This window comes from Abramis brama, assembly GCF_963993115.1.
Source record: "Abramis brama genome assembly, chromosome: 25".
Lineage (NCBI taxonomy): Eukaryota > Metazoa > Chordata > Actinopteri > Cypriniformes > Leuciscidae > Abramis > Abramis brama.
The window spans coordinates 6,610,059-6,633,239 of record NC_139987.1 but is presented as its reverse complement, the minus strand read 5'-3'; the positions used below and the strand labels follow the sequence as shown (position 1 = coordinate 6,633,239).

Genomic DNA, 23,181 nt, shown 5'->3' with positions numbered 1-23,181 from the left:
GCTGTCGTCCTTTCTTGCCTTCTTTTTTTTTTTAAAGCTGTGATTTTACCACTGGATTTCATAGCTTTGTAAGATAAAATCCTTCTTTGCTAGACCTAATAATTATTTTGGTATATATCAATATAAAAAAATAGAATAAAAAAAAGTACATTTTAACTAATTGTCTATATTTTCTACCATATACAATTGAATACAATTAGCAGCTAGCTAACAACAACTTGCTTTGCCATTTTTTTCTGGTTTCACCTCAGTCTTAATCTTAACAAAAAGTTTTTTGGGTTACTTTTCTTCACATTGTCATGTAAGTAACCTGAAAATACTGTAAATACTGTAGTTTATTAAGGTTAAATCTTGCTAACACTCTTACTAAAAACAAATGGGGTAAGCTCACTTATGTTATCATATTAAGAGGTGTTCTGAGTAAATGTGATTTGTTAACATTAATGTAGCCTATAACTAACATGAACCATGCATGAGCGATACATTTTTTACTGCATTTATTAATCTTTGTTATTCTTAGTTAATAAAAATACAGCTGTTCATTGTTTGTTCATGTCACTTCACAGTGCATTATGCTAACTAATGTTAACAAATACAACTTTTGATTTATAGACTACTATTAAAATTTGGTGAATTAACAAAGATTAATAAATAGAAGTGCAGTTTATCAGTTAATAGTAATAATTAATGTTAACTGATGTCGTTAACTAGAGTTTAATAAATGGAACCTTATTGTAAAGTGTTACCGATTTGTAATTGTTATACACCGATTCAGACGTTTTGTGAATTCAGTGTTGAACAGATCCGTTGTTTGAACCATTAGCTGCTAATTCAATTGAATCGGTATAAAGGAGTCATATAGTTCGCGAATCGGACGCACATTTTTAGCACGTGTGTAACGTTATAGGCTACGACGCGTTGTGTGATTATCACAGCAGTTTAGGACATCGCACAAGATTTGTGGTCATTACTGGATAGTTTTTTGTTTGTTTATTGAGAGTGTGGTTTATGTCAGCTGAATGTGCGGAACGCTTTTCAGAGAAGATAAGGCAACTTTTTTTTATCTCAGAATGCTCCACGTGAAACTTCGGTCTTATTCCACCCTTTTACCATGCAATTGATTTTGATTAATATGCGCGAGGGAGAAAGATTTGCAGCGCTTTGAAGACGGGTGAGAGTGGAGTTCCTTGCTGTCAACAAAATGGTCATAAACGTGTTTGTGTACAATCAATCATTGTAACGTTAGGCTATTATAGGACATGTGGTTTAGCAGGACTTGTGTGTAGTAATATAGCTGACAGTTCCTCACTGTCTCAAACGTGTTTGTGTATACACTATTATTGTTATAAATGCTAAAAAAAAGTTGGCTTTTTTCTAAACGGCTAATAACCTTTTTGTGAGAGAAATAAATTCACCACATATTAGAAACTCTGGCCATCATGCACATTCTGCGTCTTATGAGAATGATTGAATGAAAAAAATAATAATATTTTTTATATTATCCTTTAAACTTGTACACGTGATCATCACTTTCCCGCCACACATTGAAATGTCCTACAGAACTTTCGCGGGGAAAGTCCTGTCAGCTTGCTGTTTATCTGCGCTTCTGGAGAGGGACACAGAAGCTCGACAATTAAAAGTAAGTAGTTATATCATCTATAATTATTAACTAAATCATTTTTTATATAGGTGATAATAGTAATATCAAAAGCTTATTTTCATAAAGTTAGTGAAAGATCCAATCGATCCCTGCCTGAGGAGATCTCGTCAGACGCAGTGATCAGGTGTAACGTCAAACATGATCATCGAACATTATATAAGCATATAACGTTAAATCAAAGCTTTTTGTGCGTTATTACATGAAATGGAAGCTAATCAAACATGTTTGTGTAAACATCAGTGTACAAGAAAATGTGATTTAGCAGGACTTGTGTAACGTTATGTAAGTTAGTTCTATAGCTGACAGTTCCTCTCTATCAAATGTGTTTGTACACTATTATTGTATAATAAAAATAATAATAGCTTAAATAGTATAACAAATTTGGCTTTTTTCTAGCCACCCTAATGACCTTTTTGTGTGAGAGAAATAAATTCACACTTTGGAAACTGGCCATCATGAACACTCTGCCTCTTATGAGAATAAGTGTATATATATATATATATATATATATATATATATATATATATATATATATATTATTACGTTTATATATATATTATCCTTTAAACCTGTACACGTCATCTCTCTTTCCCGCCACACATGGAAATGTCCCACAGAACCTTCGCGGGGAAAGTCCTGTCAGCTGTTTATCTGCGCTTCTGGAGAGTGGAGGGACAGACAGAAGCTCGACAAATAAAAGTAAGTAGTTATATCATCTATAATTATGTACTAAATTATTTTTCATAAAGGTGATAATAGTAATATCAAAATCTTATTTTCATAAAGTGAAAGATCCAATCGCGTCAGACGCACTGATCAGGTGTATAAGATCAAACATGATCATCAAACAATAATAAGCATATAAATCAAAGCTTTTTCGTGTTATTACATGAAATGGAAGCTATCAAATGTGTTTGTGTAAACACAATCATGGTTTACAAGGACACATGGTTTAGCAGGACTTGTGTATGTAGTTCTATAGCCGACAGTTCCTCTCTATCAAATGTGTTTGTGTAAACACAATCATGGTTTACAAGGACACATGGTTTAGCAGGACTTGTGTATGTAGTTCTATAGCCGACAGTTCCTCTCTATCAAATGTGTTTGTGTAAACACAATCATGGTTTACAAGGACACATGGTTTAGCAGGACTTGTGTATGTAGTTCTATAGCCGACAGTTCCTCTCTATCAAATGTGTTTGTGTAAACACAATCATGGTTTACAAGGACACATGGTTTAGCAGGACTTGTGTATGTAGTTCTATAGCCGACAGTTCATCTCTATCAAATGTGTTTGTGTAAACACAATCATGGTTTACAAGGACACATGGTTTAGCAGGACTTGTGTATGTAGTTCTATAGCCGACAGTTCATCTCTATCAAATGTGTTTGTGTAAACACAATCATGGTTTACAAGGACACATGGTTTAGCAGGACTTGTGTATGTAGTTCTATAACCGACAGTTCATCTCTATCAAATGTGTTTGTGTTACTACATGAAATGGAAGCTATCAAATGTGTTTGTGTAAACACAATCATGGTTTACAAGGACACATGGTTTAGCAGGACTTGTGTATGTAGTTCTATAGCCGACAGTTCATCTCTATCAAATGTGTTTGTGTAAACACAATCATGGTTTACAAGGACACGTGGTTTAGCAGGACTTGTGTATGTAGTTCTATAGCCGACAGTTCATCTCTATCAAATGTGTTTGTGTAAACACAATCATGGTTTACAAGGACACATGGTTTAGCAGGACTTGTGTATGTAGTTCTATAGCCGACAGTTCATCTCTATCAAATGTGTTTGTGTAAACACAATCATGGTTTACAAGGACACATGGTTTAGCAGGACTTGTGTTTGTAGTTCTATAACCGACAGTTCATCTCTATCAAATGTGTTTGTGTTACTACATGAAATGGAAGCTATCAAATGTGTTTGTGTAAACACAATCATGGTTTACAAGGACACATGGTTTAGCAGGACTTGTGTATGTAGTTCTATAGCCGACAGTTCATCTCTATCAAATGTGTTTGTGTAAACACAATCATGGTTTACAAGGACACATGGTTTAGCAGGACTTGTGTATGTAGTTCTATAGCCGACAGTTCCTCTCTATCAAATGTGTTTGTGTAAACACAATCATGGTTTACAAGGACACATGGTTTAGCAGGACTTGTGTATGTAGTTCTATAGCCGACAGTTCCTCTCTATCAAATGTGTTTGTGTAAACACAATCATGGTTTACAAGGACACATGGTTTAGCAGGACTTGTGTATGTAGTTCTATAGCCGACAGTTCATCTCTATCAAATGTGTTTGTGTAAACACAATCATGGTTTACAAGGACACATGGTTTAGCAGGACTTGTGTATGTAGTTCTATAGCCGACAGTTCATCTCTATCAAATGTGTTTGTGTAAACACAATCATGGTTTACAAGGACACATGGTTTAGCAGGACTTGTGTATGTAGTTCTATAACCGACAGTTCATCTCTATCAAATGTGTTTGTGTTACTACATGAAATGGAAGCTATCAAATGTGTTTGTGTAAACACAATCATGGTTTACAAGGACACATGGTTTAGCAGGACTTGTGTATGTAGTTCTATAGCCGACAGTTCATCTCTATCAAATGTGTTTGTGTAAACACAATCATGGTTTACAAGGACACGTGGTTTAGCAGGACTTGTGTATGTAGTTCTATAGCCGACAGTTCATCTCTATCAAATGTGTTTGTGTAAACACAATCATGGTTTACAAGGACACATGGTTTAGCAGGACTTGTGTATGTAGTTCTATAGCCGACAGTTCATCTCTATCAAATGTGTTTGTGTAAACACAATCATGGTTTACAAGGACACATGGTTTAGCAGGACTTGTGTATGTAGTTCTATAGCCGACAGTTCCTCTCTATCAAATGTGTTTGTGTAAACACAATCATGGTTTACAAGGACATGTGGTGTAATTCTATAGCTACATATATATATATTTTTTTATTCATTTAAAAGTTTTTGTTGAATGTCATGTAGCCTTAGATGTTAATCTTCAATGTTTTGTTCATTTAGTGACAAGGATCTGTACAAGATCAAAGGGCGGACGTACCCCCATTGAAGAGGCCTTGTTTTATATACAGGAGAGTAGAGACAAGAATTGTATCCAAGCTGTTTTTATAAATGATGTGAAAGGTAAGTAATTTTATTTATTCTAATGTATGTTTATCAATTAACATTTCTCTAATTAAAATCCAGACATGTTGTTTGCATTCTAGATCCTGTTTAGTCCTGATAATAACTAGCAGCATTCCCAAAATCAAACTGCGTTCACGCCACTGATCTATATAAATGACTGGATTGCTCATGACACCATAAATAGGGAAGCCACTGTGCCACCATATTGGTATTCCCTAGTATTTAGAATTAATTGGAAATTATCTGATTTTAATGAGGGAAAGAATCACTTAACGAGTCAGCAGATTTTATATCTGTATTCTCCCTGTACAATCCTTCCATGCAAACATCCTAAACTAGGGCCCTATAATTTCCGCGATCACGGAATCGCGGAATTGGCAAATTAACGCGGAATCTAGTGTCAACGCGGAATTTTGCGGAATTTTACATATTTGGAATAAAATTCTGTTTTTGTGTGGGAGAAAAACGTATGTCTGAGGAAAATCGCATATTACTGAAAGAACGAGCAGAGAGAGAGGCCCGGTCGCGCGCGCGTCTTCAAACTGTCTTGCTCTCTCTCACTCCCTCGCGCTTATTAATCTAAATCAATTGAGAATTGACACAATGGTAAAAGATCGGAAGAACGAAGTTTCACGTGGAGCATTCGGATATTTTTTTCCTGAATTACCGCTGGGTGTGAATTGTGCAAAAAAAAACTTTTTTACCTTGCCTTCTTCTCTGAAAAGCGTTCTGCCCATTCAGCTGACATAAAAAACACTTTCAATAAACTAAACAAAAACCTATCCAATGATGAAATGTTTTCTGTGTTGACAAATCTTGTGCGATGTCCTAAACTGCCGGATAATCACTCAACGCGTACAAGTCCGCTAATGACACGTCCGATTCGCGAACTAATGACTCCTTTAAACCGATTCAACCAAAACAATCTTTTAGTTTAGACTGTTTGCGGTAAATGCAGTTGGGTTGTCGAGGTCAAAACTGTAAATAAGCTGTGAATCAAATAAACTTACTATAAATAATGTTATGTAATTTTTACTCTTACACTGAATATTTGGATTTTGTGAAGGTGTGAATCATTTTTGATTAATATTTAATATAATAAAGTTCTGTGTAACAGATTATCAACGGAGATTATTACCACCCGCCACAAATTGATTTATAGTCTGTGGGAAACACTGAGGCCTGTTTTAAAAAGAGCTGTTTTGGTGTGTACCACCTTAAATGGGAATGAGCTGCATATCCCCGCCCTGCTTTTGGATGAGGGCGTAACTTAAAAAATAATAATTTGCATACCTATGGCAATAAACAGTCAGTAGAAGCAGAATGGCTGAGAGTGAGAGACCCGCTGTTCTGTATGGCATTAAGCCGTACATGTATGAACCGGAATCAGACCCAGATGATGAAGAGATTCCGGCAGAAGAAACACGAATGAGAATGGACCAGAATATACTTTATAAATATAATATACGAATACTTTATAAAATAATATAAAAATACTTTATATATATTAAAATATATATAAAAAAAATAGTATTTTTTGTTAAACTTCATTTAAATAAACAAATATTCGTATATTCTATTTTTATGAGCCTGATTATTCGAAAGCAATATTTTTGAAAAATGCCCATCCCTATTTTAGATAGTGCCTGATTGTTGACAATCATACACACTGCTCAAACGTTCTAAAACTCTTCAAAACCAGTTGAAACAACTGGATTGAACTCTTCAATTGACTTTTGAACAGGTTTCACAAATAGACCTAACAATCTCTGTGTAAAACTATGCTGCCATCTAGACATGTGCCGGTATTTGGTAATGCGATAAATCGCAGTAATGAATATTCACAATATTGTTATCGCGGGCACTTTAAAATACCGTGAAAAATAATAGATCCGAATTTAGATTTTTAGAACGCGCATTAGCTTATTTTCCATTAACCGCTTAAACAAACACTGCGTATCTGCGCGAAACACGTGCACACTCTGATGTAAACAATCGCCACATGTTTATAAGCACTGTGAGCATGCAGCGCAGTGCGCACTCTAGTCTAATGTAAGCAATCCTCACATGGGAAATTTGAGGGAAAAAACACATTTACCTCAGCAAAGCCATTTAACCCCCTGAGGTCGACGGTATCGCCGGCGATACCAGCTCGCTTTTTTTTTTATCAGTGTAAAAGAAACTCATGAATACTCTGTTGACTTTGATTTTCCATAGGAGTTCCATACATCAATCGATTCTGTTAAATGTGTATTATTTTTATGTATACTCACAATAAAAACATAGTGTTGTGCTTTTCGACAAATAAAGAAAAATAAACACGAAGCGAGTTCTGCCTTCTCTCTGTCCGTGTAGTCCATTCTGAAACGCGTCCGAAAATGAACCATAACTCAGTGAATACTTCTCACACATACAAGTGATATATGTCTTTATGAAGCTTGAAATCTCTTCTTTTAAATGAAGTAATTTATATAAAAAACAAATATTCTCATCTTGTGAGATCTGTATTAAAAGAGAGCGATTCCAGTAGACCTAATTAGAGCTAATTCAAATGTAATGTGACTCCGCCCACGGAGAGCGCACGCTATTCAAACGCAAATGGCTGAGGTAATCCGCGCAATCCTGTGAACGCCCCCATCAGCTCGAGAAAACCAAAACACAAGTTTATTCAGAACATTACTTGCTTACACCGTCTTGCAGCGCTGTGAGGAATAATGAGGAATACGAGGAATACGAGCTGAGGAATACTAGTAAGTTTTTCCTTCTCGGGTTTCTGTTTATTGACGAATGAACGGCATGCGCTCTGTTTTTTCTCCATTATGGACGCGAGCTCTAAAAAAAAAACACTAAAAGACTTTCAAACTTTCACAGAGACCTCAAAACAGAAAGTACAAATCCTTTCTTTAAAACGAATTTCGTTTTGTATCAATTGTATCTTAATTTTAATAATTTTTTCACTAACAACTTTCCTGGATTTAAAGTAAATAAGCCTATCTTCAACGAATGATGATGTTTTAGCAAACTGTATTGCTATACTGAGATGAGTAAAAATCTATATATAAAATAGCCTAATATTTTTGTCAAAAATAAAGTCATCAACTAAGATGTTAGCTGTTCCAATGTTGGCTATATTCAAAGTAATGAATACATAGATAAAATGTAGGCCTATAATCTTTCCTTTTTTTTACAAAGAAAGAGTACACTTGAAATATTGTTGAAATTGTAATTATTGTTGTAATTGTAACCTTTTTAATAAAATAGCACAACATATGTACAAGATAGATGTAAGCAAAATCTTAAATGGTCAATATAAGTCTTCTTCTAAATATCTTTTGTCCAAGCATTGTGGCTCAGCCAGTTTCACACCTGTGTGAATGGCTCATCATTATGCAGAGTGGGTGGTAATTCAGGTGAAAACCACTCCTCGTTCACGCCCCCTCGCATATTGGCTTTCCAAGCAAAACCTGTTTTACATCAATTTAAATCAATGTATGTGTTATGATTCGGTTGAAACATGGAGGAAGCAGGATCCAAATGCAGCTCACTTTATTAAACAAACTCCAGACTTACAAACTCAAATACAGGAACGGGGAACAGGACTCAGGAACAGAACAACCAACATCCACTTAACAACATCAAGAACTCACAAAGACTGAACTAGACACAGGGCTTAAATACATACTGGACTAATGACGAGACAAGGGACACCTGTGAACATTTAAACAATCAACCAATGACAAAATGACAACAGACAGGGGAACACAAGGCAAGATCACATGACTAGAACAGGGGATCACATGACAGACAAGAACCAGGAACAATAAACAAAACCCAAACCGTGACATAGCCCCCCCTCTATGGGCGGCTCCCGACGCCCATCAAAACAAAAACATAAGTTCAGGAGGGTGGTGGAGCGGAGGCGGTCTTGGGGGAGGGATGGAGGGCCAGGCCCGTGCAGAGGAATAGATCCAGGACATGGCAATGGCGGGCCTGGGCCATGAAGCGTGGGTGGACCAGACAGTTCAGGGGACCAGAGCAGACCAGGGTGTGCGGGCGGCCAGGGCGGATCAGGATGTGCAGAGGACCAGGGCGGAGAAGACCCCTCAGGCGGCCACGGCCAGGGCGGATCAGGATGTGCAGAGGACCAGGGCGGAGAAGACCCCTCGGGCGGCCACGGTGAAGAAATCCCTTCGGGCGGCCACGGCGGAGAAGACCCTTCGGGCGGCCACGGCGGAGAAGACCCTTCGGGCGGCCACGGCGGAGAAGACCCTTCGGGCGGCCACGGCGGAGAAGACCCTTCGGGCGGCCACGGCGGAGAAGGCTTATTGCCCCCCCCCAAAATTTTCTTGGGGAGGTTAACGGACTTAGGCGCCAGGTAGGAGGAGTCCGGTGGCGAAGGCGTGTCAGGGCTGGATGAGACAGGCGGTGAAGGCAGGTCAGGGCTGGACGAGGTCTGCGACGAGGGCAGGTCAGGACTGGACAGGACCAGCGATGAAGAGGACTCTGAGCTGGGCAGGACCAGCGATGAAGAGAGCTCTGAGCTGGGCAGGACCAGCGGTGAAGAGGACTCTGAGCTGGGCAGGACCGGCGATGAAGAGGGCTCTGAGCTGGGCAGGACCAGCGGTGAAGAGGACTCTGAGCTGGGCAGGACCAGCGGTGAAGAGGACTCTGAGCTGGGCAGGACCAGCGGCGAAGAGGGCTCTGAGCTGGGCAGGACCAGCGGCGAAGAGGGCTCTGAGCTGGGCAGGACCAGCGGCGAAGAGGGCTCTGAGCTGGGCAGGACCAGCGGCGAAGAGGGCTCTGAGCTGGGCAGGACCAGCGGGGAAGAGGGCTCTGAGCTGGGCAGGACCAGCGGCGAAGAGGGCTCTGAGCTGGGCAGGACCAGCGGCGAAGAGGGCTCTGAGTTGGGCAGGACCAGCGGCGAAGAGGGCTCTGAGCTGGGCAGGACCAGCGGCGAAGAGGGCTCTGAACTGGGCAGGACCAGCGGCGAAGAGGGCTCTGAGCTGGGCAGGACCAGCGGCGAAGAGGGCTCTGAGCTGGCGGGAAGTGCAGGCTCGGCTGGACTGGCGTGAAGCTCTGGATCGGCAGAAGTGACGTGAACAGTCTCTAGATCAGCAGAAGCGACGTGAACCGTCTCTAGATCAGCAGAAGCGACGTGAACCGTCTCTAGATCAGCAGAAGCGACGTGAACAGTCTCTGGATCAGCAGAAGCGACGTGAACAGTCTCTGGATCAGCAGAAGCGACGTGAACAGTCTCTGGATCAGCAGAAGCGACGTGAAGCTCAGTCTCTGGATCGGCTGACGTGACGTGAAGCTCAGGCTCGGCAGGGCTGACGTGGAGCCAAGGCTCGGCGGGACGAGTCCCTGGAACGATGGCCTTCGTGGCGGCATGTGCTGACATCAGCGGGGAATCGGCCACGCTGGAAACCAGTCCTTGACGGCCATAGACCAATCCAGTGGCTGGCTTGATGGTTGGCGTGACGTGAAGATTCTCAGGCTGGGCACATGAGACGTGAAGCTGTGAAGACTCTGGACTGGACGGGACCAGCGGTGAGGGCTCTGGGGGTACTGTGAGCTCAAGGGGTGTTTCATTAGCCAAGCCCACAGTAAATGCCAAACCGCTCAAGGAGAGGGCCAGGTCGACATATCCCTCCAGGGTCCAGCCGGTATAGTCCTCCGGCATAAATTGAGCAATGTCATCATCCAACCCGCTCCAAAACAGCTCCATGAGCTGGATGTCATCTAATGATCCCAGATGACAGCAAGTCAAAAAGTCCCTCGCATATCTCTCAATGGGCTGGCCATCCTGAAACAATGAAGAAAGGAATTTCCTCAGGGCCTGGTTGCTAACCACTGCTGGATCCATTTTGTGGTGAGTTCTTCTGTTATGATTCGGTTGAAACATGGAGGAAGCAGGATCCAAATGCAGCTCACTTTATTAAACAAACTCCAGACTTACAAACTCAAATACAGGAACGGGGAACAGGACTCAGGAACAGAACAACCAACATCCACTTAACAACATCAAGAACTCACAAAGACTGAACTAGACACAGGGCTTAAATACATACTGGACTAATGACGAGACAAGGGACACCTGTGAACATTTAAACAATCAACCAATGACAAAATGACAACAGACAGGGGAACACAAGGCAAGATCACATGACTAGAACAGGGGATCACATGACAGACAAGAACCAGGAACAATAAACAAAACCCAAACCGTGACAGTATGGTTTTATTTGAACGATAAAGCAAGACTATTTTCACATAATTTTGAAGAAAAAACTATAGGCGACGACATCCATTGGTCAAAAGTCTTATTGACACATATTTACTATGTGTTTTGTGGCCTTATTTCAGAAATTTTAGTTTTTAGTTTTTTCAATATCCACGCATAAACATTATTCTCTCAAAAATTAAAACATGTACATACACGTGGCTCACATATTATGGTAGCCCTGTTTGTGCTTTATAGAGTGAATTTACACCTTTGCCATTAATATGTTTATAAGCAACTGAAAAAAGCACAAATGTAAGAGCATGTCAGAACATCTCAAGGGCCCAGAAAACCGCTCAGACTCCAGAGGGTTAATGACCAGCACGTTAGTCGACTAGAAGAAATAGCTATAGAGGAGTATTTTGCTGAATAGGTGCCCTTTATTACATATTCATTATATTTTTACTTGTGTCCTTACATAATTGTTATTATAATGAAAACCACATTATGTTTGATTTAATGTGTTATTTTTAACCTTTAATAATACCAGCTGATAGGGCTCTCTGTATGGTTACTTACATGTTTGATTTTTTTTTTTTTTTTCATGAGAAAAAATAACATGGGCTATCTACTGTAACTGTAGCCTACATAATATTTATTCAAATGAGTCAAGACTGAAATCAAATCCCAAGTATTGAATTGAAATCGTGAAAATTGTGTTGAGCAATAATACAAACAGTAGCCTACCAGTCATTGTACCATGTAAACATTGTACATTGTCATCACTCTGTCTCCTCTCCACCAGTAAGCTGGTGTGTGGTGGGCGTTCTGGGGCAATATGGCTGCCGTCGCATCATCCAAGTGGATGCTGCACATTGGTGGTGGTTGAGGAGATTCCCCCAGCTATGTAAAGCGCTTTGAGTGCCGAGAAAAGCGCTATATAAATGTAATTAGGGATGCACCGATCCACATTTTTTCACTTCCGATCCGATCCCGATACCTGAATTTGGATATCGGCCGATACCGATACTATTCCGATACCAGAGCTGTGTTTGCTTTAATATTATTATTAATTTCATTTTTGTTTATTTTATATGAGGCTGAAATAAACTTCTCTCAACAGGCAAGTAATAATATGTTATGTATGTAGCCTATGTATGCATGTATGTCCCAAAAGGCAACTTGAGGTAAGTTATAAGGTCAGAAAAGGAAGTCAGAAAAACAGGAAATCCTGTTAACAGGAAAAATCCCATTCTGAAAACAAATATGCAACTGAGGTTTCAAATTGATTGTCATGTCAATATTTATTACATTCCCAAAATGTCAAATACTTGCGTCTTGAAAGAAAAGTGCAAGTGTAAACATATTACACACACACACTATCTGAAGGGTGATCCTCGCTCCGATGCAGTAAATGCTCGATCAACATCAGCATCGTGCAAACAAACAAGCGGATTTTGCCTCAGACGCGCGTCGACTTCGCTTCAAACTTTTGCTTTTTACGCACGTCAATTTTTCTCTGGACACGCGAATGGATTCAAAATATTCAAGCGTCCAACTAGACGCGGTAGACGTGAATTTGACGCGCTATTCGCGTTTGGTGTGAACGCACAGTAACGTTGTGCTTTTTTAAATGTTTTATTGAGTTCGTTGTGTTGTACGACGCGAGGGAGCTTCAAAGGACTTATTGCATCATTGCATTTTGCTGTCTTGCTCTGCGGTGTTTCCAGTGTGAAGTTTATCCACACAGCAGACGTTGTTGGCTAGCCGCAAACTGCGGAATGGATTTCCTGAGCGGGAGCGTGTCTCATAACTCTGTGTCTCATTGAGCCGCGCCTCCGTTCAGGAAATCCATTCCGCAGTTTGCAGCCAGCTAGCAGACTATCCAGCGGGAATCACTTTTGGAGTCATTTCAGCAGACGTTAAAGCGAGCGCAGACATGACTCATGGATATCGGAAATCTCCGCAGGTTGGATCGGGAAAATCCGATACGTGAATTACGCTGGTATCGGGTCCCGATACCGATACTGGATCGGATCGGCCCCATCCCTAAATGTAATGAATTATTATTATTATTATTACATGGTACATTATGTTGTCACTAAAATGAATAAAATTCTGTTTAGTTACCGGGTTTTTTTACATCCCCACCCAATCTATCCGTTTCTCTTGTGCAAATAATATATTGTGATAATACTGTATACTGTGATAAAAGCTCAATCAATTAGGGCTGTAATCAACCAAAGAAAACTGAATGAATTGAGAATCTCACCTATAATTCCGATAACATCTGCAATTTTCATTCTATCAGCTGATTTCTGTGAATGAATGTAAAACTAAATGTATATTGCAGCACATGGTGAAGGCAGTATATACATTAACGACGATTTGAGACAAATATAATGTCAATTAAATATAAAACTATGTAAATAGCGCTCTGTGGTGCGGCAAGATTTTGAACGCGGTCCTGAGCTGTTGCTGGGCGCCGCGGACAGTCAGACGCCGCCAGTGTGTGTACACTGAGAATAATGTGTTCAAATTGTAAAGACATGGCGCGGCGCTTCTCGTCTCGAAAACAAGGGGGTTGTTCTGAAGACAGACTGTTACCTGCGAAACAGGAGTGCTCTGAAAACACCCCCATTAGCAATTCCTGCTTTCCACCTGATGAAATTAACACGGCAAACACATCGACCAATCAGAATTTTGGTCGAGCAAGAACGTATCGACCAATTAATCGACTAGACGACTGAGAGATTACAGCCCTACAATCAATTAATCGCAGCATGAAAATTTGATACCGGCACATGCCTACTGCCATCTTATAAAGTCATTTTTACTCACCAGTAATTTGGCTCCATTTAATATTTTACCTTTCTTCATCATACATGTACTTCTTTCATCAGAAGAAAAATGATCAAAATGAAACATTTGAGTCTAGATTTTTTCCACAAAAAAAAAAAATTATGGCACGGAATGACTCAATTATATACATACTTAATGACTTTTAATGATGCCTATTTTTTTTTTTGTCAGGACATGGAGTATTTGCTACCCAAAGCATAGCGAAAGGAGACTTTATTTTGGAGTATAAAGGAAAACTTGTGGAAAAACAGGTTAACAATCCGTATGCATACAACTTCAGGCACCACAATATAGATTTCTGGTGAGTACTAGTGACCATGCAAAGTCTTATTCTTAAAGTATGTTTAAAGCATTACTTCTAACCCCTCATTTACACTGCACACGTCTGCGGCGCATTACGGCTGCGACAAGGTTTTATTCCGTCCTTCACGCGGTGCCAACTCACACCGGGAGCATATCAGAAGCGGAGCGACTGGATGCGTGAGACCACGTTATTTGCCTGACCCCGACGTGTTTTTTCTTGATTTTGGGGTTTCTAGATACCATGGCTAAATGTTTATGTTTTGTCCGGTGTAATTGTGTTTATTGTTATGTTTTTTGATATGTCCTATTTTGTTGTGCTGTTGCCGGCATAGTTAATACACTTAAATGTCCACCATAGAGGAAAAAAAATATAATTTAATGTATTGGAAATTTGTTTGTGTGTGTGTGTGCTATAAGTATACTAAAAATACATTTACATATTTATGTGCTTAATAAATAAAAAAATACCCTGAAAATTTACTTTTTTTTACCTCCTAGGATATATTGCCAATATACGTCTTTATTTTGAAATTGAGTTTTTTTTTTTTACTTTTATTTTGTATTACCAGTGCGACTTGGACGCGCGTCCGTCAAAAATAGACTAGGCGCCTATTTTTAGCGAAGCGGTGCGGAGAGCCGCTTCTGGGAAGCTTCTGAAACGCACCGCGTCGCGCCCGGTGTAAACACAAGCATTGACTAGAATGGGCGCGATCAGCTCCGGTAGCCGTGTTGCAGCCGTAATGCGCCGCAGACATTTGCAGTGTAAATGAGGGGTAAGGAAGAATTGATTACTTATTATTCCCCTATTTAGCATTAGCTACTGAAGGGGTAGTTTTATTTTAAAACCAGAACACTTTTTTTTTCTAATTTCCTTTAAGCCATGTATTTTCATCTGTGAAATAGTTGACCATAAATTTAAGATTTTATTTGGGCACATTTTCAGTGAAATGTTACTGCTTTTTTGTAATACCTGTTTACCTATATATGCAACAAGTTCTTTGCTTAGTTGATCTTCCTCTCTGTTATATTATCATAAATAATCTTGGAGTTTTAGGAATTATTATTAAGATTATTAAAAAGAGATTGTAATTAATTGGAGGATTATTTTTAACCAGCCATATGATTCAGAAATACTGTAAGAAGTAGCCTATTAATTTATATGATTGTTTTATTATTTACTTCTTTTCAGTATTGATGCCTTAATGGATGATGGGTCCCTAGGAAGACGCGTCAATGATGACGCAAAACCCAACGCAAAAATGAAAAAACTTGAAGTTGATGGCCTCCCTCATTTATGTTTATTTGCAATAAAGGACATTTTTTTTGAAGAAGAAGTCACATATGATTATGGAGGAACTGGATTGCCGTGGCGTGTTAACACAACGTCAAAAAACAAGGTATGTTTACAAAAGTTCATGACTGATACTAGGGGTGTAACAGTTCACAAAATTCACGGTTCAGTTCAAAACAATACACTTGTGTCACGGTTCGGTATGTTTTCGATACAGCAAAAAGAAAGAAATGCCAGAGAAATTTCCTACTCGCGACGCGCGTACATTTGAAATAACCGTTCGGTTTGAAAATGCGTAACACCGAACCGAAAGCCTCGTACCAAACGGTTCAACACGATTACGCGTACCGTTACACCCCTAACTGATACAGACCTTTACAACTAAAAATCAATGTTGAATTGACGTCTGTCTGCTATCTGGGTATTATGTATTAAGAATATACTTTTGAATATATTTTGAAAACAGTCCTCTCCAAAGCCCACTCCTGCCCATGAATCAGCTCCAGAGCCCGTTCCTGCCAAAGAACATACTGTAGAATCTGCTCCAACCCATGAGCCCGCTTTATGTACATTAGGTAAGAGCACCGCTTTTCTTATTTTCTTTTCCTGATGTTGGTTTGCAGCCCTCTTGAATTTAGTCAAAATCACACAACACAACTTCTATTAACACAACAGAATCCACTCCAGAGCGTGATCGAGCCCATGAGGCCACTCCAGAGCGTGATCGAGCCCATGAGGCCACTCCAGAGCGTGATCCAGCCCATGAGGCCACTCCAGAGCGTCATCGAGCCCATGAGGCCACTCCAGAGCGTGATCCAGCCCATGAGGCCACTCCAGAGCGTGATCCAGCCCATGAGGCCACTCCAGAGCGTGATCCAGCCCATTGGCACCCTAAAGAATTCAGTCAAGCCGATGAGCCTGCTCAAGGTACATCAGGTAAGAGCCACACTTTACCTTTTTTCCTCATGTTGGTTTGCCACCCTCTTTCAAATGTAGTCAAAATCATGCAACGCAAATTCAGTTTATGTAATCAAAATCATGCAACACACCATCAATGCACTGTGATATTAAATTGAACCGAATTGTTGACATGATAATCCTATTCTAATCAAATCGTGACACCAGTCAAGGTTCACACACCCTAGTGTTCAATAAAGTTTTGTTGAGTTTAATCACCCTCTCAGTGTGATTTATCCTGACAAGGATAGCTAAGGACATTAGCTGAATCTATCAATTTCAAAAGTGAAAGTGTTTATTTTCTGCTTTCTTTCAGTTTGTAAGAAACACACTATAAAACCTGAACAACTGTCCTCTTTTGAGAAGTGTCTTGCTTGCCATGGACCATTCTCCTCTCTAAAGTGGTCTGGAGTCAAATGTATAGGTAATTTTTAAATTGTCTGGATTTTTTTATAGATATTTTGAATAACACTAAATTATAGTCCAGTTCTCAACAACAATGAATGGTGAACAGTTTGTTATTGTGAAATAATCAAATTACATTTACCATATTTGAAAATCTCATTTGAACTGATTAAGTGATTTTTACTTCTCAGGTTGCTTCACAGTATGGCATGCAAAATGTTTTGAAAAACTACGAAATGATGTAAGCAATTACCATAAATAATTACATTAAAATATATTTAATAAATTTCTATGCATGCATATGAAATTTAATTCTATAAATCTACTACACTGTTTCTTCAGTATACATCAGCATCAGCTGATGAAAGTGAGGGGGATGAAAGGTCCTCTGGAGAGGAATATGTCCCCTGTTCTGCATCTGATAATGACACAGACAGTGAAAGTGAAAACTCAGTCAGTAGTCCACTTGATGCATCAATTACATGTAAAATACATGTAGAAACGACACCAGATGAAACGACACCAGATGAGCCTATTTCTATGGACTACACAGAAGTTCAAGATACAACACAAAAAATTTACTTTCCTGACAGCTATTCAGAAACTCAAACATCATCAACACTTGCCAAAGCATGGCAGAATTTTTGCTTTGTGTGTGGAGAACCTCAGTCCAAAATTTCAAGACACTTTAAAGTCCATGCCAAAGAAGACATGGATATAGCAAAGGCTCTGAGTTTACCTGCAAAATCGAAAATAAGAAAACAACTGCTTGAAAAATTGAGAAACAGAGGCAACTTCAACCACAACAACAATGTCCTTAAAAAGGGAGAAGGTACATTAAAAGTAAAACGACGAGCATTTAAAAACACAGGTTCAACCCAGAAGACATATGAATACTGCTTGTATTGCAAGGGAATGTTTTTGCGAAATGAGCTGTGGAGGCACATGAGAGGATGCAAGTCCAAACCAGCTAAGATAGATAAAGCTACTGAGGGCAGACAGAGAGTCCTCACCATTGCTGCAGTGGCCAAATCTTGCTTCTCTGGTAAAACAGAGGAAGGGTTAATGAAAATATTGAGTAAAATGAATGAAGATGAAATTGCCCATGTTGTGAGACATGATTCTGGCCTTCTTCAATTTGCTCAGTCCCTATATAATCGCCACGGATTTCACACTTCAAAGCATGAATACATCCGCCAGAAGGTCCGTGAGCTTGGCAGATTCATGATAACACTGCGTAAAAAATGCCCATCTGCATCTCTGGATGATGCCATGAAGCCAGCAAATTTCATGAATGTCATTCAAGCAGTTAGAGAAACTGCAGGGTTTCATGAAAATACACATTCTTTCCAAATTCCAAGCTTAGCTTTAAAAATCGGACACTCCCTCTTAAAAGTTAGCGAAATTATCCAATGTCATGCTCTTATTGCTGAAAATGCAGAGTTGGCAAGCAGTGCAGAAGCATTCCAGAAACTGTACAAATCAAAGTGGTCGGAATTCATATCTAACTCAGCGTTAAGCACCATTAATGATTCGAAATACAACAAGCCGACCAAAATGCCACTCACTCAAGACATTGAAAAGCTTAATGACTATTTACAAAGAAGTGCAGAATCGGCCTTCCAGGAACTTAGCCAAAATACCTCAGAGTGCAACTATGCATGTCTCACCAAGCTAACAATGACCAGGATCATCCTGTTCAACAGACGACGGGTTGGAGAGGTCTCCAAGATGCCTTTAAAAAATTTCCTCCAAAGAGATGACTCTTACACATCTGACGAGCTGGGTCTTTCAGCTTATGAGAAGAGCTTGTGCAAATATTTTACACGAGTTGAGCTAAAAGGAAAAAGAGGACGAAAAGTAGCTGTTTTGCTCAACCCAGACATCACAAAAGCTCTGGAAATGCTTATTGAGAAGCGGGCACAATGTGGAGTACTGCAAGAAAATGAATTCCTCTTTGCCATTCCAAAGTGCTCTAGCTACTACAGAGGTCACGACTGTCTCAAGAGGTTTGCTGCTGAGTGTGGTGCAACTCACCCAGAGTACTTGAGATCGACACAACTGAGGAAACAAGTTGCAACAACTTCCCAAATTCTTAATTTAAAAAATAATGAACTGGACCAACTGGCAGACTTTCTAGGCCACAATATTAATGTGCATAGAGAATATTACAGACTACCTGAGGCAACCATCCAGGTGACCAAAATTTCAAAACTGCTTCTAGCCCTTGAAAAGGGTAAGCTGACAGAATTAAAAGGAAAATCTCTTGATGAAATCCAAGGTACAGTTACTATACAATTTTTTAATCAATTAAGTAATGAGTACTAACTAACATGAAATGAGCAATGTTAAGCTTATTTTTCCATTGTGTTTTCTAAGATTTTACAGACGAAGATGACGACCAGGACATTGACAGCGATGAAGACTCCAATGGAGCCAGACCTCTGGAGCTCAACTCAATCAGTAATGGTTAATGTTATTTAATATTTGTGTAAACGTGTATGTATGATGATTAATTTTAGTTCATTTTAGCATTCTGTCTGTGTGATGGATCTTATTGCAGTCAGAAACGGATTTTCAAAGTGTGAAGGGGAGAACGCAAGGGTATGTGAGGGGAGGCAAAGATAATAGCTGGACAATATTTGATATATCCTGGTTAAAATATGAAGCAGGTGTGTTTAATTGGGGTTGGAGCTAACTGCAGAGCAATGACCCTCCGGGAGCAGGATTAGACACTGGACAAAAGTTGCAATTACTGCTGGTCAAACATAACTTTAAGCATCAACTAAAACTGTTTTGGATGAGAAATCAACATTTTATTAATGTTACCTTGTTACCATTCATCCAACCATTTTCCTCCACTTACCCTGAACCAGTCCACGGTGGCAGCAGGCCAAGTAGGGCTTTCCATACTTTCCTTTCCCCAGCCACTTTCTCCAGCTCCTACTGTGGGAACCAAAATTGTCCCCAGGCTTGCAGAAAGATATCATCCCTTAAGCATGTTCTAGGTCTTCCCCAGAGTCCCTTTCCAGTTAGATATGCCTGGAAAAAAATCCTCTGGAAGCCATCCGGGAGGTATCCTAACCAGATGCCTGAACCACCCTAGCTGGCTCTTTGTAACTTGGAGGAGCAGCTGCTCTACTCCCAGTACCTCCAGCATATATGAGCTTTTCGCCCTCTTTCTCAGGGTCAGCCGAGACACCCTACAGAGAAAACTTCTCTCAGGTCTTGCATGTAACATTTTTCACCCCTGATTAGTTGCATCACTATGTCAAGCATAATGTGTCAAGTGTCAAGGAATCACCATGCTCCACCCTCACTCCATTCAGCCTTACCAGACTTCTAATCTCCTGCACCTTTCACTTATCCAATCATCTCATCAACCATATAACCTCTGTATAAACTGACACCAGACACAGTCATTGTCAGGTCTCGACTGCGACAAGGACTTTCGTGACGTTCCGATGAGCTACTTACCTGTGCTACCTACCTCCCAATCGATTTCCTGGTTCCGTGTTCCTTGTTTGCTCCTTGGATATCACTAGCCTGGATGCCAGCCCGAACCCCGCCCACAACATTTCTTTGTTCGGGAAGTTCGGTCTGGACTTGATCCGTTGAGGAGTACGAATACGAATGATGGACAGATGATCTACAATTACGTAATCATCCACATAACCAAAGAGCGCTTGGGTTGAATTAGTTTACAACAAAGATGACTGCCACTGGAGAATTGTGATTTCACGAGTTCACACTTACAAATAAGTTAGATAGAATAAATGCCTCATAGTTCCGAGATCCCCTTCCTTTAGTTCACTCAGCCCTGAAACAACTACGTGGTAACACCTACAGGCCACATTGAATGATGTTTTATTAACAAAGTTTGGGAGGAGCATGTTCAGATAATTAACCTAATTAACACGAGAGGAGGGCATTCAGTTAAATCAACTCCATTAACGATAAGAGGTATATATACAGCAGACCTGCCTCTGTTTGTTGACAGTTTATCAGCATCCCTCCACCACCCCATCTCCTGACTTCTTACTATTCCTACCACAACAGGGGGGAGTACTCTGGGTTCGGGCCAAATTCCGTGCTCAAAACCCCTGCCCTGGACAGCACACCAAATACACATAAACCTTAACTCTATCTAATTATATGTAAGTGTGAACTCGTGAAATACCTTTTGATGGGCTGGTAAAAGCCACCTCCGTGTTCCAAGACTTCACGCATGAGGTGCTCCGGAATTTCCTCCACTGATTTGTACTGGTCTACTACAACAACATCCTCATTTATTCCCGGAGTTTGGATCAACTATTCTTGAAAGCAGAGAAGTGCCAGTTCCATCAGTCAGAGATCCAGTTCCTCTGGTACGTCATAAACAAACAAGGCACCATGGATGAAAGGAAGGTGGATACTATCCTAAATTCCCACCACCATAAGGGAACTCCAGAGATTTCTTGGTTTTGATAACATCTATCTCTTCATCAAGAACTACAGTGTCATCACCGGCCCCCTCACCTCTCTCCTCCGTGGAAACCCCAAGTCTCTGTCCTCAAGTCTCTGTCTCTGTCCCTATTGAATGAGATTCCATAATCATTCACTGCATCAAGCTACGCCTTTTATCTTTTTGAATAAGCGACCTGTAGCGGCACAACTTACAGTTACATACTGTGCCTTTAAAATCATCTATGAATAAAAGTGTAGTATATGTTTCTTATGCAGCATGCAACTGATTTTTGAGAGGGAAACAATGTCATATGATTTCATATGCAATGAAATTTGGTAAATATGCCATGAAAAAAGGTTTTAATTTAATTTTTTTACACGGTATAGGTGAACATGTGCGAGATGAACAAGTCTGCAGAGATGCTACTTCATCCACTAAAGTTAAAGGTATGTCTGGTTTTGTTTCAACTTTGCATTACCTTGGTATTCATTTCTCTCTTATATACATTGGATTTAACTATGTTGTACTTTAACCATCTAATACATTTCTAATAGAGCTTGACAGACCAAAGAAAAAAAGGGCCTATGTAAAAAGACCATGGACCGCTTCAGAGGTCAAATCAGTCATGAAATTCTTTGGAAACCACATCACAAAAGGGAAGCTGGCAACTTTGACTGAATGTGAGGCTTGCAAGAAGGCAGACCACCCCATTCTTGCTTCACGGACAAGCCAAAACATAAGAGACTTTGTCCGGAACAAGGGCACAGCTTACAAGAAACAAATATGTAAATGAGTTTATTCTATCTATCTTCTATTCTATCTGTCACAATTCAGTAAGTGACCGTCAAATCAAACTGCTTCCCTAGCTTACAAGAAACAAATATGTAAATGAGTTTATTCTATCTATCTTCTATTCTATCTGTCACAATTCAGTAAGTGACCGTCAAATCAAACTGCTTCCCTAGCTTACAAGAAACAAATATGTAAATGAGTTTATTCTATCTATCTTCTATTCTATCTGTCACAATTCAGTAAGTGACCGTCAAATCAAACTGCTTCCCTAGCTTACAAGAAACAAATATGTAAATGAGTTTATTCTATCTATCTTCTATTCTATCTGTCACAATTCAGTAAGTGACCGTCAAATCAAACTGCTTCCCTAGCTTACAAGAAACAAATATGTAAATGAGTTTATTCTATCTATCTTCTATTCTATCTGTCACAATTCAGTAAGTGACCGTCAAATCAAACTGCTTCCCTAGCTTACAAGAAACAAATATGTAAATGAGTTTATTCTATCTATCTTCTATTCTATCTGTCACAATTCAGTAAGTGACCGTCAAATCAAACTGCTTCCCTAGCTTACAAGAAACGAATATGTAAATGAGTTTATTCTATCTATCTTCTATTCTATCTGTCACAATTCAGTAAGTGACCGTCAAATCAAACTGCTTCCCTAGCTTACAAGAAACAAATATGTAAATGAGTTTATTCTATCTATCTTCTATTCTATCTGTCACAATTCAGTAAGTGACCGTCAAATCAAACTGCTTTCCTAGCTTACAAGAAACAAATATGTAAATGAGTTTATTCTATCTATCTTCTATTCTATCTGTCACAATTCAGTAAGTGACCGTCAAATCAAACTGCTTCCCTAGCTTACAAGAAACGAATATGTAAATGAGTTTATTCTATCTATCTTCTATTCTATCTGTCACAATTCAGTAAGTGACCGTCAAATCAAACTGCTTCCCTAGCTTACAAGAAACAAATATGTAAATGAGTTTATTCTATCTATCTTCTATTCTATCTGTCACAATTCAGTAAGTGACCGTCAAATCAA

General features: G+C 39.7%; 1 protein-coding gene across 1 annotated transcript; it reads left to right on the top strand.

Moving 5' to 3' along the window:
- Nucleotides 1–2,248: 2,248 nt before the first annotated feature.
- LOC311076801 (uncharacterized protein) lies at nucleotides 2,249–22,254 on the top strand. Its single transcript, XM_084105225.1, has 12 exons — nucleotides 2,249–2,359; nucleotides 4,728–4,847; nucleotides 14,107–14,236; nucleotides 15,428–15,635; nucleotides 15,996–16,104; nucleotides 16,205–16,465; nucleotides 16,803–16,910; nucleotides 17,083–17,132; nucleotides 17,234–19,172; nucleotides 19,271–19,360; nucleotides 21,725–21,784; nucleotides 21,893–22,254. Coding segments are annotated over exons 1-12 (3,315 nt in total). The 5' UTR covers nucleotides 2,249–2,358; the 3' UTR covers nucleotides 22,132–22,254.
- Nucleotides 22,255–23,181: the final 927 nt, after the last annotated feature.